The 17,735-nt window shown below is 39.5% G+C and overlaps 3 protein-coding genes across 3 annotated transcripts in view; 2 read left to right on the top strand and 1 right to left on the bottom strand.

Moving 5' to 3' along the window:
- The window catches only part of LOC107583037 (STE20-related kinase adapter protein alpha-like), an 8,681-nt gene extending 4,571 nt beyond the window's left edge, over positions 1 to 4,110 (top strand). The window contains exons 4-10 of the mRNA XM_016269114.1: positions 524 to 632; positions 715 to 838; positions 1,006 to 1,177; positions 1,552 to 1,656; positions 1,751 to 2,004; positions 2,282 to 2,324; positions 3,167 to 4,110. Of these exons, the coding sequence (XP_016124600.1) occupies positions 524 to 632; positions 715 to 838; positions 1,006 to 1,177; positions 1,552 to 1,656; positions 1,751 to 2,004; positions 2,282 to 2,324; positions 3,167 to 3,322 (963 nt within the window). The 3' untranslated portion in view covers positions 3,323 to 4,110. The remainder of the gene's footprint in view (positions 1 to 523; positions 633 to 714; positions 839 to 1,005; positions 1,178 to 1,551; positions 1,657 to 1,750; positions 2,005 to 2,281; positions 2,325 to 3,166) is intronic.
- Positions 4,111 to 4,523: 413 nt separating this feature from the next.
- On the bottom strand, positions 4,524 to 6,324 carry LOC107583088 (RING finger protein 113A-like). Its single transcript, XM_016269183.1, is given in 8 exon segments — positions 4,524 to 4,875; positions 5,228 to 5,334; positions 5,539 to 5,629; positions 5,708 to 5,797; positions 5,911 to 5,996; positions 5,998 to 6,009; positions 6,079 to 6,188; positions 6,301 to 6,324. Coding segments are annotated over 8 exon segments (588 nt in total). The 3' UTR covers positions 4,524 to 4,807.
- An 848-nt stretch (positions 6,325 to 7,172) lies between these two features.
- LOC107583035 (U1 small nuclear ribonucleoprotein 70 kDa-like) lies at positions 7,173 to 16,972 on the top strand. Its single transcript, XM_016269112.1, has 10 exons — positions 7,173 to 7,368; positions 7,916 to 8,069; positions 8,237 to 8,299; positions 8,597 to 8,651; positions 8,735 to 8,799; positions 9,089 to 9,151; positions 9,247 to 9,328; positions 14,363 to 14,464; positions 14,758 to 14,857; positions 15,534 to 16,972. Exons 2-10 carry the CDS (start codon positions 7,923 to 7,925, stop codon positions 16,312 to 16,314), a joined length of 1,458 nt encoding a protein of 485 aa, XP_016124598.1. The 5' UTR covers positions 7,173 to 7,368; positions 7,916 to 7,922; the 3' UTR covers positions 16,315 to 16,972.
- The last annotated feature ends 763 nt before the right edge of the window (positions 16,973 to 17,735 follow it).

The following is a 17,735-nucleotide window of genomic DNA, read 5'->3' as shown; positions in this document are numbered from 1 at the left end:
CCAGTCACAACGCACTGGATAGCTGGTCAATCACAGCACACCACGCTTTTCAGACCGATGATCTTTGTAAAAATCGAATAGTTTCAGAAAGGCAGGACATAGAGGAGAAACAATAATGTACAGTATGTGGAAAATAATGTGTTTTTTTAACCTTAAACCACATAAACACATTTCATTACACCAAATACACAAAATAATGTTCTTTTTAGCAACATCATATGACCCCTTTAATTCCAAGGCAACATTTCTAATTTTCGTTCTAGTTTTTCTTTTCTTTTTTTTTACTAATATTTATATTTTGTTGTTTTATTTGTTTCAATTAATAAAAACTATTTTAAATAGTTAGAGATTTAGTTGCCAATTATAACACTGATTCAGTGTGAAAGTGTATTTCAATTTGTGTTTTGAGAAGTTTAGTGTATTTATTAGTTGACTAGTTGGTGCAGAACAAATACTTAACTAGTTAATTAGTCCTGCATATTGTTACATATGCATTGCAACCACTTTCTCTGCTTTTCTAAAGGGAGAGCTCCATGTGTCTAAGCTGTTCCACCACCCCTGTATCCTCCCACACAAGAGCGTCTTCATCGCTGAGAATGAGCTGTGGGTGATCATACCCTTCATGGCCTACGGTTAGCGGAGACGTTCTGCATCAATCAAGTCTAAACAGCTGTGTTTTGCTTACCGTTCATATGTGTTTCTCTGCTTCATCAGGATCCGCACAAGACTTGATCAGTACACATTTCACTGATGGTTTGAGTGAGCAGTCAATAGCCTACATCCTGCTGGGTGTGCTGAGAGCGCTGGAGTACATACATCAGATGGGCTACGTTCACCGGTGAGGAACACATATTATGATTAGTCCTTCTTCTTATTATTAGTCAAACAGGTTAATAAATCAACAACCACACCAGACTGTCAGCCTGATGTCTTTAATGTAGATGCTACAAGAATATTGAAGTATCTCAATATGTATTTTTTTATCATCTCAATATGCGTCTATAGTAGTGTGAAGGCAAGCCACATCCTGATTTCAGCAGATGGACAGGTGTATCTGTCCGGTCTCAGGAGTATCTTCAGCTTGATCCGTCACGGTCAGAGAGCACGAGTTGTACATGATTTTCCCCAGTACAGTGTTAAAGTACTACCTTGGCTCAGTCCAGAGGTTCTGCAGCAGGTACGTTTAATATATACCTCCCATCTCAAGTTTGGGTCAGTAAGATTTTTTTAATAAAAATAGAAATGTTAAAAATAAGAAAGTGTTTCTTGAGCACCACATCAGCATATTTGAATGGTTTCTGAAGGATCATGTGACACTGAAGACTGGAGTAATGATGCTGAAAATTCAGCTTTGCCATCACAGGATTAAATTACATTTTTTAAATATATTCAAATAGAAAATTGTAATACTATTTCATAATATTTTTGATGAAGTGCAACCTTTATGAACATAAGAGACTTCTTAAATCCTTCAGACTTTTAAACAGTACTGTATACTGTCTATATAACACACTGGAAATTATATTATATATATATATATGTATACTATAGAATCTTCAGGGATATGACTTCCGCTCAGACATTTACAGTTTGGGCATCACTGCATGTGAGCTAGCTAATGGACACGTGCCCTTTACAGACATGCCTGCTACACAGGTAAGGCAAACTTTTTTTTTTATCAGTCACTTTTTGCTTTTCCTTCTTTTTATCTTACATTTACCTTGATAAACGGTCTCTTTGCCTGTATCAGATGTTGTTAGAGAAGTTGAACGGCACAGTCCCCTGCCTGCTGGACACCACCACCATCCCCCCTGAAGAACTGAGCATGAAACCGTCTCGCTCCGGGGCCGACTCTGGGATCTGCGAGGGCCCCGGTGCCGGTGGAGCTCGCCACACTAACGGAGAGCCCTCATCCTCCTCCCGAGGAAACCCATACAGCAGAACATTCAGTTCTCACTTTCATGCCTTTGTGGAACTTTGTCTACAGAGAGATCCCGAGAAAAGGTAAATAACACTCTACTCTTTGTGATTTATATTTATTTAGAAAGGAATTATTGAAAATTCTGTCACTTACTCACCATCACATCATTCCAAATGATTGTCATTGTTTTGTGGAACACAAAAAGAGACATTTTAGGAATGGACTGGCCACTCGTTACTTTATAATGAAAGTGCTCCAAACTAAAAATAACTGTAGCATAAAAAGTTTAACAAAATTAATGTATACTTTTGTGGTGTAATAATAAATAGACTAAATGTATGTTGTCATGTCTTCCCACAGACCTTCTGCCAGCTCTCTGATAGGCCATTCCTTCTTCAAACAGGTGAGTCTTACCTTCTTCAGCGGAAATATCTGACAAGTGATCAGTGCCAAGAAAAAAATTGTCATAAAATGCCACCTGGTCTTCATTTAAATCAGTATAGACAAACATAATTTGCTTAAGCTAACAATTCTAATCTTTGACGAGTTTCATGGGTTCCTTGTTTGTTCTGAACAACATTTGTTGATCATCCAGATAATGACAACAAGGTAAAGTTCACTTATATGAATGTTTAATGGGGTGTGATGAACAAAGATGTATTTTATGAAATTTGCAAAGTTATCCACCTTATTTTTCAATGCAGAAATAAGCCGCTTTCTGTGAATATGTGAGACTTCTGGTTCATTAGCTGCTGTAGGGAAATAACGAGAAGAATAACAAAGTGCAGTAAACTGTAAAACTGTTTGCACTACAAACCACTGTTCAAAATTAAGATAATACATTCAAATAATATGGTAAGACACACCTTTTGCAATATAAAGCAGCAAAACAAGTTGTTTTGTACAGCTAAAAATAGCTGGAAGCAGATAAGGCCGCAAGCCAGACCCATAAAATTGACAAATTATGCGTCTGCTCTTACGGGAAAAATAAGGTGGATTGAACTGAATTGACACAACATTGAACTAAGACAAGACACTATTGTCTTCCGTACAGCGGTTGAAATTGAGCGTTTCAAAAATGATAGATTATACAACATTAACACTTATTTTCCCGTTTATTGATGCGAAGCTGATTTAAAACGATCTGTATTTCATAAAGTGCTATATAAATAAATGCGACTTCACTGGTGTTGACTAGTGCAACTAGTGTATTGTTGTGGTCTATATAACATTATATCATTGTAGATAAAGCGCAGATCATCTGAGGCTCTTCCTGAGCTCCTGCGTCCAGTTTCTCCAATCAGCAGCCTCGACTGCATGCAGCCTCAGGATTCTCCCACTGGATTGGCCAGTCTGGAGTCCGATCTCAGCCAGCTGGATGTGGATGACTGGGACTTTTGACATTAAACGGATGAGAAATGAAGGGACGATGGATTGGACCGAAAGGGAGGAGAATACTGTAGGACTCTTAATGAGAATTGATTGTTTTTGTTGTTTCAAGGGAGAAAAGGGGAAGGGTGGTGCTATGTGAATGTGATATAGACATTACAAAGAGCTTCAAAGATGTTACAAGACACTCTGGGATGTTGCCTTTTGTGATGTGTATATCACTGAAACTAAAAGGACCGACTATAAAAAGAGAAATGAAAAACCAGCAGCCACCATAGCCTTGCTAATGCATTCAGAAGCATGAAGTGAAGCCTGAGGCACGCACTGCGCAAACACTTACTGACTGGCCATGTGACAATGGTGATCACCTCAGGCTACTGAAGCCTGTTCTGTGTGTTTCACCTGAACTAATGACACTCTATGTCTACCAGCTTACAGCAAAACAGGTTCACAATTGAATTCCCATGTCTCCTAGCATATTTGTCCAATGAAGCATAAAGAGCTGTCAGTAAAGTCAACCTAAACATAGAACTGTTCAATTTATGGATGGACTGTAGGGATTCAAACTATCAAGTTTCTTCTCCCAGCACAAATGTTGATGCCACCAGGAATATGCTAGAGGACAAGATTTAGTTTTTGCCTGCTATCTGGTGTAGTTATTAGTTTTATATTAGTTGCATTTCTGCTGAGATTCATTTCTGTTCTTGGCATGCATTACCGGGAAGAAGTACTTCAGTGGACCGTTTGTGTATTTTCAGCATACTTGCCTCTTGGTCAAATGGAATAAATGTTGCAACTGCACAAATGTCAGCCCTTGTTTGTCGTTTTTTTCAATGCTGTTTGTTACATCACAACCCATTTTGAAAAAACAGCTTCTGCAATAATGGTTTCTCTATATAATATTCAGTTTACAATAGGGAATGCACTGATATATTTTAGATTTAAGCTGATAAATATATTCATGTTATGGCCAACAACTAATAAATAGCAGATATTCAAATTCTATCAGAATCAGAAATACTTTATTAATCCCCGGAGGGAAATTTGGTTCATTACCGCAGCTCTAAATTACTTGAGTATACTTATTTGCCTAAATGAACAAAAAAAATAAAAAAATAAAAAAAAAAAAGTAAAAATAAATACATTTTAAATTCTAGGCATTTAGTGACAATACATTATAAAAATATTTTTGAGATCTGGCTAAGATTATATTTAACAATGTTAAAAATAATGTTTTTAAAGATAAACTTTAAGTTTGCTAACAACAATCACCAAGGTTAATGCCGGGTGGATTCTGATTGGCTGTCAATATTTTTTGCCTTCATCAGCTTAAATTACAATATTGTTCTTTTGGGTCATTGTTATAGTTGTTCTCATAGAACGATCACTAAAAAAAGTCGTTCTCCAAAAGTATGTTTATTTCAAAGGTTTTGAAAATGTTCAAGTCCGAGGGAATCTGACTAACAAAAGTAAAACGCAGAAGGGGAAGTTGTGGCGCTAGTCATCCTCATCTGAGGGAGGCTGGTCATCAGCTGCCTGTTGTTTCTGCATCTTAGCCATGAGCTCTGAGGAAAAAAATACACAAATTAGTTTCTTAGTCTTCATTTGAAATAATATAGGATATTGGTGAGTGAAACATCAGGGATCTACCAATTTTCCACAACTGACCACACCTATTCCAGTTATTTGGGATTAATGCAAAATAATTTTTCACCTTAAACTACACAACCTTTCAAAAGTTTGGGGTCAGTAAGATTTTTTTTATTGATGTTTTTGAAAAAAAGTTTGTTTTCAGGATTTAGAAATATTATGTAACCTCATTGCTGAATAAAAGTATTAATTTCTTTCAAAAACTAAAATCTGACTGACCCCAAACCTTTGTTCAATTCAAGGATTATACTGTAAGTAGATAAGCACCTTTGGCAGGGTTGAAGACGCCATTGGTCTGCTGGTTGCAAACGTAGCAGCGCTTAGATTTGCGGTAGTGCTGGAGAGCACAGGCCTCGCAGAAGTAGTGCCGGCACCTGGAAAACAAAGACATTATACTTATGAATAATAGACAATGACATACTAGTTCTACAGTCAAATATGTGGCTATGACATGCAAACACAATGCCAAATGATTTAGATATGAGAGACTAAAGCAAAATAATGTGGATTTGTGCTGTGGTAAGAGTAGGGAATAGCATTTGCAATTCAAACTGGCCATGGCTTAATGTAGCACTTACTTTGTAATAATGGGGTTTTTAAACGAATCGCTACAAATGAAACACTTGAAAGGAAGATCTTCCTCATCGCTGCTCACTTCATAGTTCTCATCTGTGAGAAACAATATGTCAGAAAACAGAACAAAAGAAGCCAAGTTTACCTAAAGACCAGTACCTAAAGATGGCTCACCGTTTGCCCCATATCGTCCTTCTTCCAGCTCTCGCTCAATCTGCCAGCCGTGCTTATAGTCTGAGCGGTCGTGGAGAAACTTACAGCTGTCTGAGGATAAAAAAAAAAAGACATGTTTATTTCTGCAATGAATATTGCCATGGTTGTTCACATTAACCTCAAAGGACTGACAAAACTAGAGAGGAAATCTGTTGCTTACTCACCTCCAAACCCACAGAAGCCAGTCTCTTTATGGTCTATACAAATGTCAGGCTGGTAATCCCACCGTACTGTGGCCCTCAGGTGCTCTGATTGGTCCTTTCCTATCACGTACAAGACATTATGAATCAGTTTAGCATTATGTGTCCTCAAACTCATTTATACTGACTCACCTGACCATACCAGAGGAAGCGTTGCCCATGGTGGAGTCTTTGGGTTTAATGTATTTGTGGTAGTTGTTGATGCCGCGATAAATTTTATCATCATCTTTACCAGAGAGCTCCTAGAAATAAAATACAGGCATGTCACTGAATTAAGAGACTGTGATTATTGTGGCCACCCTAACAACATCAGTAATTCTAGATCTTAAAAGTCAGCATGAAATGGAAATCCACCCATCTTTTTTCTTCTAAGAGCATCTTAATGATCGTACTGTAAACAGATCATCTATTTATGCTTAATTTTTTATCATAATGAAGTCGTTTATCAGGGGGAAGTCGTTGCCTAATGGTTATAGTCGGACTGGTAACCCAAAGGTTGCGGGTTCGAGTATCGTACCGACAGGGATTGTAGGTGGGGGGAGTGAATGTACAGCACTCTCTTCCTCCTTCAATACCACGACTGAGGTGCCCTTGAGCAAGGCACCGGACCCCCAACTGCTTTCCGGGTGCCGCAGCAAAAAATGGCTGCCCACTGCTCCGGGTGTGTGTGTGCACTGCTGTGTGTGTGGGATAAATGCAGAGCACTAATTCCTAGTATGGGTCACCATACTTGAAAGAAAGAAGGCATAATAATATTACACAAGGGAGTTAATTAACAAAAAATACACCTCCAAAATATGACGCAAGGTTTGAGTGTTTGAAGGTGGTCAACTTTTTTTTTAATTGTATATACTGAAAAATTAACATTCATAACATAACTAAATATTACAAAACAGGACATTCACATTTTACGAAAGAAAGGAAAACAAATAAAAAGCACAAAATAAAATATAACATCTCTTTTCCTTGTATTCATTTTAGATCCACTCAACATTGTAAGTAAACTTTCAACATCAATCCAAAATAATTTAACATACATTCGAAAAAAAGATGCAAAACAAACAGTCTCAAAATCTGTTCCGCAAAAAACACAAAATTCAGAGGGATCTGAAGGTGGTCAACTTCTAGTGTAGTCAAAGCTTTTATTTTGTAATACGTAACCACGCCCCTAACGTAAAGCTCCTCTAGACGAGTACAAACATCGTAAAATACCAGAGTGGTTTGCGGCCTCGCGCCATTTTAAGAAAGGAACAAGAGACTTCAGCTTGGTGAAGATACACGTTGTGTATTGTGTGGACCGAAATACACACAAAATACTAAAGGGATTTTAGAAGTTCACGCACGAAGAGTTCCTACAGACTGACGCAGGGGGGTTTGTGCGCTAAACTCGGAGGTTTCGTCGGAACCGAATGAGAAGCTGAGGTAATTGACTGTGGGAGGCCGCCTGTGGACATGTTGGCGATCTCTGATCTGATCAGTAGAAACGGTGAACTACTAGAGCTAACCAGTGTTGAGTTTTGGTTTACGCGTGTGTTACAGAACGTGCACTTTCATTACTTGTGTAAAGCGTTTCGGTTTGTTTACTATCACATGCAAAATAGTGAAAACGCTGATTATTTCATCAATAATGTAGTGCGATTATAGTGTTGATCGCAAAAAGCTAACCGAGGTAAGTTAGCAGGCACTGCTACGCGGCTAGCTAACTTCCCGAAAATCGTTTAAGTTAGGGGGTGTTACTTTATTGATGCAGATACTGGAAATGCTTATCGTTAGATGTGAGAAAAACGCTAAGTTCCTTTCTCAGGTTAAGTTTAACGTTACCAACTTCAATATGTCGCTGCTGTGATCTCCTTGAAATCTCCTTTTATTAATAATTTACCCACCATAACTGCACAGGTATGGTATTTGGGGTATATGTTAAAGGTTGTTCTGAGTTATGAATTAATCCATTTCAGTTTCTTGTTCCTAGGTGAACAATGACTCAGTTTCTTCCCCCGAACCTGTTGGCATTGTTTGCCCCGCGGGACCCGATACCGTTCCTGCTTCAGCTGGAGAAGCTTCCCCATGAGAAACATCACAACCAGCCGTACTGCGGGATTGCCCCTTTCATCCGGCATTTTGAGGTGCTTTTTGACATATTTTATGTAAAAGATTATTTTGTAGCTTTTTTTTTTTAAAGACTGACCGTAAAGATTACAGATCAAGTCTTTGATCATAAGAGTGTTGCATGCATGATGGGTATTATATAGTATTGTTATATAATGATGTTTTGTTCCCCACTGTTGGTTAGGACCCCAGAGATGCTCCACCACCCACAAGAGCAGAGACGCGGGAGGAGAGGCTGGAGAGAAAGGTGAGCAAGTTTTGACTGAATTGTTTTTGTGGAAAGTTTACTCATGTTTTCTAATGCTGAATGGGGTAAAGCTTGTTGACAGGCATTTATTCAGTGGGTTTATGAGTTCAAGATGACAGAACAGTATTTTAAAGATTTTTTAAATAAATGTTCTATCTTAAAGGGATTCTGTGAGTAGCATAATATTTTTAGTACACTTAACTTTGAGCAATTTTCATGTGTTCCATGGAAGATTATCTCATGGGAAATTTATTTTCAATTTTTTTGTAATATGGTCCATTGTGATTTGAATTGCAGAGAAGGGAGAAGATGGAAAGGAGGCAAGTTGTGGTGGAAGGAGAACTGAAGCTATGTAAGTATCTGAACCCATTACTAAGCCAACCAATACAACACACTATTATAAAACCCTAAAAAATGTTTCTTGTATTCCCACAGGGGACCCACACAACGATCCTAATGCTCAAGGAGACGCGTTTAAGACCTTGTTTGTGGCTCGAATTGTGAGTATTTTTGTCGACTGACAAGAATCAAAATGTTTAGAGCAGGGGTGGGCACACTTGGCCCTTCCAGGCCACTTTTCTTCAGAGTTTAGCTCCAATCCTAATCAAACACACCTGAACCAGCTAATCATTGTCTTCAAGACTACTAGAAGGCTACAGGCAGGTGAGTTTTATCAGGGTTGGATCAAATCGCTGCAGGAAAGTGGCCTGGAAGGGCCAAGTTTGCCCGTCACTGGTTTAGAGATTGTCTTGAAGACGCACATCTTACCCTTTTTTCCTGTTTATGCAGAATTATGACACCACAGAATCCAAACTACGGCGCGAGTTTGAAGTTTATGGTCCTATCAAACGGGTAAGTTGTACTAAACTTATGCACATTTCCATAGTATGCTACTATCCATTTGTTATCCTGCCAGACTCATCCCTGAACTTATCTGGATTTATTAGATCTATATTGTGTACAACAAGAAAACTGGAAAACCAAGAGGCTATGCATTCATTGAATATGAACACGAGAGAGACATGCACTGTGAGTAACCAAGACTTCTCGTTCTTCTTTAAATTCCTTAAAAGACTAAAAACAATGTCCAGACCAGCTACACCATCTGTTACTACAATGAATCATTCATTCTTTTCTTCAGTTGAAAACTATTAATTCATATTTTATTTTAAAGCAACAAAGTATGTTGATCATAGTCCATCTGTTCTATTTTTTTTTCCCCCATGCAATGACCATGTTTAGGTGTAGCCAACCACTCAATATTTAAAAATTGCATATGAGAAATGCGTAACTCTGTCAAGTTATAAAACTCCATTTGTTTGTGTGCTTGTATGACCACTTGTCAACCCTATTGTGTCTGTGTTCGTAGTATATTCCTGTTTTTACCCCCGTGTGTATGTGTGTTGCATTTGGTGTGAGTGTGACGATGCAGCACATGTGGGGGAAAAGTGGCGTGTGGCTGTGCGTTAGCCCAACACACATTCTGATGAATGTTGCCACTTTATGGCATCTCTGTAATGTTTAGGCAGTGTGACATAGCAGTGTGTTTCCGGCCGGAGCGGTGATGGTAAGCTAAAGGCTAAGGCCGTCTGTAGTGAAAAAGGTGACCCATATACTTGCACACCTGTTAATGTCTGGTGCACAAACTGGTTAATATCAAGGCTTTTTTTAACTCGGTTCACACAGGGGCGTTCATGATTGAAGTGTTGCGGAGCAAGTCAATGCTTTCTATTAATTGTGTGTTGTTCTCATTGCTACTGCAGCCGCCTATCTCTGATGGCTATTGGCCAGAGCTGGCTTGCAGATCATGATGATGGTTTTGATACATCTACACCCTACTACCACAGCTCAGTATATGGTTGGTATGATGGGTTTGTATGATGGGTAAGATTTCTTTACACCCCTCATCTAATTCTAGGTTGTTAGGTGTACCAAATCACTGCCCCATTTCAGGGCTAAACATAGGGCGTCCAGTTGTCATTGAGTGTGGCTTGGGCCAGTTGTAGTGAGTTTGAGCCCGTCATTAATCTCTTCTATTAAAGCCATCATACTACTACTAATGTGGTTGTACTCTGCAAGATTTAGACTGTAGGACCGTTGCATTTGAAACAGAACGGTGCAGTAAAGAGAACCTGTTGGATGTATTGCAACAATGCATGCAGTACATAATTGCCGAGTTATGTTAAAGTGAAAGCTGATCTTGATTTGATCTTTTTTTAAAAGCATGCAGAATAGATTTAGTTTTTATTAAGCAAAGGGGTCATATGATGTGATTAAGTTTTCCTTTCTCTTTGGAGTGTTACAAGCTGATTGTGCATAGATAAGATCCCTGTAGTTGCAAAGACTAAAGTCTCAAAACCAAAGAGATATTCTTTATCAAAATTAAGACTCTGCCACGCCCTCTTAAAACGGCTCGTTCTAACATGCCCCCACATGTCTACCTCACTATGTGGAAATATTAGCATAATGCCACCCAAATGTTCACGCAAAGAAAGAAGGCGTGGTTTCAGTAACCGCAGTTAGTGTTGAAGCAGCCATGTCAGGGAGACGCTGTGTGTTTCTAGGCGAAAGCAAAAGCACTTTATTTGGCCTTCCGAAAGTAGATGCATTTAGGAATCTTTAAGATGACTTACAACAGAACAGCAATGCATTTTATGGACGACCGTTTCGTGAACCTAGGAGAGGAGGTAATTCTGACTTTGCTATGACAATCTGGTGCTTCTGAATCAGTTCCTGTTTTGTTATTAGTTTAAGTATTTGCTATTGACTGTTCAAATGCGGAGTTTTGCGCATCGTGTGTGTGTGTGAGAGAGACAGCGTCACATCACCGTAGAGTCAGCTGTCTTAACCGCGCTTGTGTACTGCATCATTACTGTGTCTGTTCCCCTTTCGGGCTTGAACTGATGGTAAAACTAATGACATTATTTACTGTCTTTACATTTATTTTGAAAGATGAAGCTCGCAATTATGGTAAGGCACGTTACATTTCCGACGAGTGCTTGCGGTGTTCGGCCAATCACAATGCACTGGGTCAGCTGGCCAATCAGAGCAGACTGCGCTTGTCGGAAGGAGGGATTTTGTAGAAAACAGAAGCGTTTGAGAGAGGCGGGGCATAGAGGACCTACAATAATGTACAGTATTTGAACAATGTGTTTTTTGAACATGAAAGCATGTCAACATATTCTGTTACACCAAATACACAAAATGATGATCTTTAAAAAAGCATCATATGACCCCTTTAAGCAAAGTTATTTGCCTGATATGTAATACCTGATATAAAGGTGCAGTCACATTTGCGGTTTGGTGAAGGCAGTTTTGGCAAGCTTGTCATTTTAATAGGAATCCAATCAGGAATGCGAAAGATTTCCCCGCAGAGTTCACTACGGGTTCAAGTTGGTCTCGCAAATTTGCACGTTGACCAGCAGAAAGCTGCTTGGTTTGAAAGGAACCACAGGTCACACAGAAGTCAATGTATAGCTATTGACAATACACAATGGGCCTTTTTCCCCAAGAAATTGTGACTGCACCATAACACTTATTCTGCAACGACAAAAAAATGTATCTTCGTTTGTGTTGCACAGTAATAATGTGAATGCATATTTCACATCATTACTACATTTTATTATTTTGTTATACATTTTATATTTAAATTTTATATTTCTCATTTGTAAGTCGCTTTGGCTAAAAGCGTCTGATAAATGACTAAATGTAAATGTACTACAGCTGTTTTTATATCGCTAAGCGTTAATGTATATTATAGGCCAGGACCATAAATCTATTTAATTATGTAAAAGATTGCACAATTGACACTTAATTGGTAATGATAATTTTTTTTTTTTTTCTTTTTAAATAAAAATTCTTAATGTGTATAGGCATAAAATGCGCCAGAATGTTTGGAATTGGCTTTAATAGAATAGATTAACCAAGGGCATTGGATATTCTAATCACTGCACAGAACCCAATTACATTTAAAGATTCTAGTTGTCATGGATTCACCTTGTACCGCTTCAATGGTTAAATTCAGTCCCAGAATTCTACTGTGATATACTTAATCCATAAATCTAAAATTCCCATTTAGGTTGAGAAGTGAGGAGCTGCATGGAGAGTAATCTTTCCTATGTGTACAAATTAGCTGTTTAAATCCTTTATCTATACAACTCCAAGTGGGCTAAAAATACGACATGGGTGCAACCAATCAAATATTGGCATTTACATTTTTACTTCCCTTAACACAAATGTTAAGGGTTCATACCATTTATTTCTTCATATTTTTCTAAATTTTAGATGTAAAAAAAATGTAAAGCATTGTGGGAGATCCTTTTAAATGTCACTTGCGAGGTAGATTTCGTCAAGACTAAGACAGAGATTTTGTTATGGATATGAGGGTGGTTGGTAAGCCCCTCTTATTGGTTAGGTAGGTGAGGGTTGTGGTAAGGCCCTCTGTTAACTGCTAAAAATGAGGGTGGATGGTAAGGCCCTCGTGTTGGGTAGGTGCCTTGAGGGTGTTTGGTAAGCCCCTCTAGTTCGGTATGGTAGTCTGAGGGTTGTTGGTAAGGCCCTCTAGTTGAGATGCGAGGAGAGGTGTGTGCAAAAGAACTTGAGGGTTTGATGGTAAGGCCCTCATAATGGGTTTCAACTGAACGTCATCGACAGTGCAGACCAGAGTAGCTTCGTGGATTTCATCGTATCGCTTGTTGAAGGATTGGATCAATTCCTTGATTCAAGGTTGTCCAGTTTTGGTTAAAAAAAAATAAAAATTGAGTATCAAATGTACTGAAGGACGTTTTGATTCAAGGCAGCTGGAATCGCCAGGCTACATTTCCGTGGGGTTTTCCATCAAGGACTTCCATCCTTGTCCAGGGGTTATGGTAAGATAGCATCTCCAGGTAATGTGGTAACACTGAGATAATGACTAAATTCTTAAGGACTTGGACTTTTATCTTAGACCAGCAGAGGGAAAAGGACCAAAGGTATTGTCCATATATAAGTGATTGAATTTTGAAACTTATTTAAAAGCGGTAATTCCAGCAAATCCATTATTTATAATATAGAATCTAAAAGTAAAGCTCTGCCAGAATGTTTTCCTTTTTCCCCTTTAGTTTGTCATGATGTGTGTGTGAATGGTGCCTTTGCTCATAGAAATTGTGTGAGTGTGAATGAATGTTTCTGAAAGATTTTGGAGAATGGAGAGTGTGGCTTTTAGCTTAACTGTGTTCACGAAGTGCCTTTTTTTCAAGATTTAATGAGAGTAAAATGGCATTAATGAGCAGTTAATGAGGATCACCCTAAATTTGGAGATGACTTGTGTGGTCCAAGCTGTTGATTACAATGCTTCCTAGTTTTTGTGATCTATCTTGTGCTACTTTTGACTGCTTCGATTTTTATTTGCATCACTTAAGTTCTGTAATCCTCAAATGATCCTTAATGATTTTTTTTTGAACATCGGAGAAATGGCGTTTTCCCCCCTGTATCTTGCAAAGCTTTTCAAAGCACATGCTTTAGTGTCTTTGAACTTTGTCAAATGATTTCTGGATTTGGAATTTTAGAGCGTTCTCACATTCCCCAATGCGTTATACTTAAGAAACTTGAAATATTCCTTAAATTTAGTACGTTAATTATGTGAATTCATATTGTGCTTTGAAATCATTTCAAGGTGTGCAGTCTTTATTAAATTTATAATCAAAATCATGAACATTAGTCACTACTGTCCAGCTTTTTAATAGAGCTGTTTTTGTAATATTTGTTGGTGTGCCTCAATCCAAGTGTGTAATCATTAACTGAACGTTAGGTAGCTGTTTTTTAAATTTATTTTTTATATAATGGAAGGCAACATTGTCAATTTATCTCGTTGCTGGTGGCTTATCCATTCAGAGGTAAGCATGTGCCTTAAAATAGCTTAACATGTTTGAATGGAGTTCATCCCAAATTCAAGGTATGTAGCAGGAAATACTGTTGTGTGTATTCTTGTTTCTCATTGTCCACCTCTTTCTTTCTCTGTATTCTCCTTATTCCCTTCATCCCTCAATCTCTTCTTTTCTACTGCTTGTCTATCAACTTCTCTAGCTGCCTATAAGCACGCAGATGGCAAAAAGATTGATGGACGTAGAGTGCTTGTTGATGTTGAAAGAGGACGAACGGTCAAAGGATGGCACCCTCGGAGACTTGGTGAGCATTTCTTGTTCTCTTCTAATCAAGTGTTCTTTTCAAGGCCTTGTGTGTCCAATGCTGCTCCTGGGGGCCCAATGTCCTGTAGGGTTTGGCTCCAGCCTGCCCCAATTTTCATGAAGTTTCTGTTAATCCAGAAGATACTTATTAGCTGGTTTTTCAGGATAGTGGCCCTCCAGGAGCAGGATTGGACACTCCTGTTCTAGAGCAAAGATCTGAAGGACAGTGGATCTTCAGGGCCAGAATTGCCCAAAGATGAGAAGTCTTCATTGTACTTTTATTTCACTGTCCAGGCGGAGGTCTTGGTGGTACAAGGCGAGGAGGGGCTGATGTCAACATCAAGCACTCTGGCAGAGACGACACTTCCCGCTATGATGACCGACCAATTGGAAGGTAAGTTGAGTGGGGCATGATTGATTTTAAAGGGCTAGTTCAGTTCAGCCAAAAAATTAAATTCTGTCATCAATTACTTGCCCTCATTTCATTCCTATCCTAACCGGTAAGAACTTTGTTCATCTTCAGAACACAAATTAAGATATTTATGATGAAATTCCAGAGCTTTCTGACCCTGCATAGACAGCAAAGCAACTACCACATTCAAGGTCCAGAAAAAATAGTAAGGACTTATTCAAGTAATCCATGTGACATCAGTGGTTCAACTGTAATGTTATGAAGCAACGAGAACTTTTGAAGCAACTTTTTGTGCGCCAAGAAAACAAAAGTAACGACGTTGTTCAACAATTTCTTCTCTTCCGTGTCAGTCTCTATTGCGCATTCACAAAAAGTATTCTCGTAGCTTCATAACGTTACGGTTGAACCGGACTATTTTAACAATGTCTTTACTACCTTTCTGGGTCTTGAATGTTTGAATTGCATTACTGTCTATGCAGGGTCAGAAAGCTCTCGAATTTCATCAAAAATATTTTAATATTCTGTTCCGAAGATCTTACGGGTTAGGAATGACATGAGGCTGAGTAATGACAGAATTTAAAATTTTGGGTGATCTATCCCTTTAAGTAGTTACATTTCAGTCTTCCAATCCTGACCTCTGTTGTCTCTTCTCCTACAGTGACCGCGATCGGGATCGCGAACGCAGGGATCGCAGTCGGGAACGAGACCGTGGTGAACGCCGCCGTTCTCGATCCCGAGAGAGACGGAAACGCACCAGATCTCGTGAGCGCGAGAGGGGCCTCGCGGCTCCAGTGGAGGAGGCAGGAGGTGTCAGCCGGCGCCGAGAAAGGGAAAGAGACCGAGGTGCTGCCGGAGACAGCCGAGAGAGGAGTAGAGACCGAGACCGCAAGAGGAGAAGCAGGAGCAGGGATAGAAAGAGAGACCGAGAGAGAGGGAAAGGTGCGGATGGAGGAGAGGAAGGTATGGGCGGGCTAGGTGATGGCATGATGCCCGAAGGAGGAGATAGGGGTATAGAGGACTCCTTGGGTGGTGAGCCAGTACGAGGGGAAGAAGGAGGGCCTGAAGCGGAGGAGAGAGGACGGGATCGAGACAAAGACCGGGAGAGAGACCGTGACAGGAAGCGCAGCCACAGAGATAAAGATAGAGACCGAGATCGGGAAAGAAGGCGAGACAGGGATAGAGATCGTGAACACAAGCGGGACCGGGGCGATCGGGACCGTGGTGACCGTAGGGAAGACAGACACGTGTCCTCCTCAGGAGATCAGGAGGGTTTGGGTAACGGAGGTGAGGAGGGTGAAGAGCAGTTGCCGCCACAATCAGAAGAAGGTTCACAGGATGGGATGAGGATGATGATGGATCAGGATTCCATGCAGTCAGGAGAGGGCTATGCCTCCAATGAGAATGGATACAAGATGGAGGCCCAGGGTGATGAGTACTGAACGGGCCACCATTGTGTGAATGATCCAAGGTGGTCCAGTTGTAATGTTGATTGGATTCACAAATATCCTCAACCATTATTTAATGCCTCCACCATTTGCTTGCACTATGTCCACAGTGTGTAAGTATTATACTGTACTACCAACAGCTATCACCGAGAGAGCTTAGTGTCTCCCTGGTGAGAAGCATCCTCTTGTTAAAATAAAAAGATTATGTAGTTGAACTGTGAGCTTTTTTTCTTTTTCTTTTTGAGCCCAGTTATTTTATTTGGAGGGCTTTGTTTGCTTAAACTTCACTAAATAACTAGCCTTATACATTTGAATTCCCTGTCTTGACATCAACTATTGCTAGGAAGAGATCTCTTGACTGAGGCACTGTTTTATTGCAGTGTAGTTTATTCAGTAAGAGATGGGTAACTGTCAGATGATAGGGCTTGTTTAGTACCGTTATGTCCATTTTCATAGATATTTGTTGATTACAGGAGTATTTGCTTGATGGTTTGAAACGTTATTTGTACAATGTTCCTTTTATATCTGCCCCCATTTCTCTAACTTTATTTTTTTTCTATCTTTTGTCTTGTACATTTTGTTTTATATTTGGTTCAATATATGGATCGTTTGCAAATTGTACAGTGGCCCCTAAATTTACTGAAGTAACAAAGGCAGCAAAAATTGACACGTGTTTTTTAAATAAGAATGTCTGCACTAGGTTATTAAAAATCACTCCTAATTTTTTTTTAGCTTGTCTCTGATCGTATTGGTTCTGTTTTTCATTCTTGAATAAACACTTTTTATTGCCAAATTATTGTCTTCTTGATTACTTATTTTTAAAGTCTTGCCTTATAACTGATAAAAATAGATCGGCCACTAGGTTGCAGTAACGATTAATAGCGAGCTGATGGGCTTTGGTTGAGCTCGCGCCTCTGACATACTGTATTGCGTCATTCAGTAAGCGGCTCCTCGCGCATCTCGCCACCGTAGCTGCTCTTTCACTGCGAACCTGCTGAAGACGATTGATTTTTACAATTGAAACCCCTTTCTGTCCTCTTCAAAACAATATCTTGTACATTACACTTCTACTTCTGGGAACAGAAGGTTGGCAACGGTTCGGCGCTCCACTGCAGCAGACGGTCTTCCTGATGTATTATCATTCGGGGAAAGAGCTGGACATGGCGGCGTTGACTGAGCCGCTCTGCTTGGAAAGAGGTAATTTACTTCATTATGTCCCGACAGACGCGAGTGCTGTTTGGAAATACTCTGGCGGATGGCATTCCCAAATGAACTGACGGGCTCTTGTGTCTTCACGAGCACCGAGTGGGGGATATAGTGCCCACGATGTGAATGAATGGATGTCCCCAGTAGGGAGTGCTCGTGTTTGTATTATGCTTGAATTTCATTGAGTAAAGAAGAAAAACAAATATATA

This window comes from Sinocyclocheilus grahami, unplaced genomic scaffold (assembly GCF_001515645.1).
Source record: "Sinocyclocheilus grahami isolate Dianchi unplaced genomic scaffold, SAMN03320097.WGS_v1.1 scaffold49.1, whole genome shotgun sequence".
NCBI lineage: Eukaryota > Metazoa > Chordata > Actinopteri > Cypriniformes > Cyprinidae > Sinocyclocheilus > Sinocyclocheilus grahami.
This window is presented reverse-complemented; position numbering and strand designations above follow the sequence as displayed.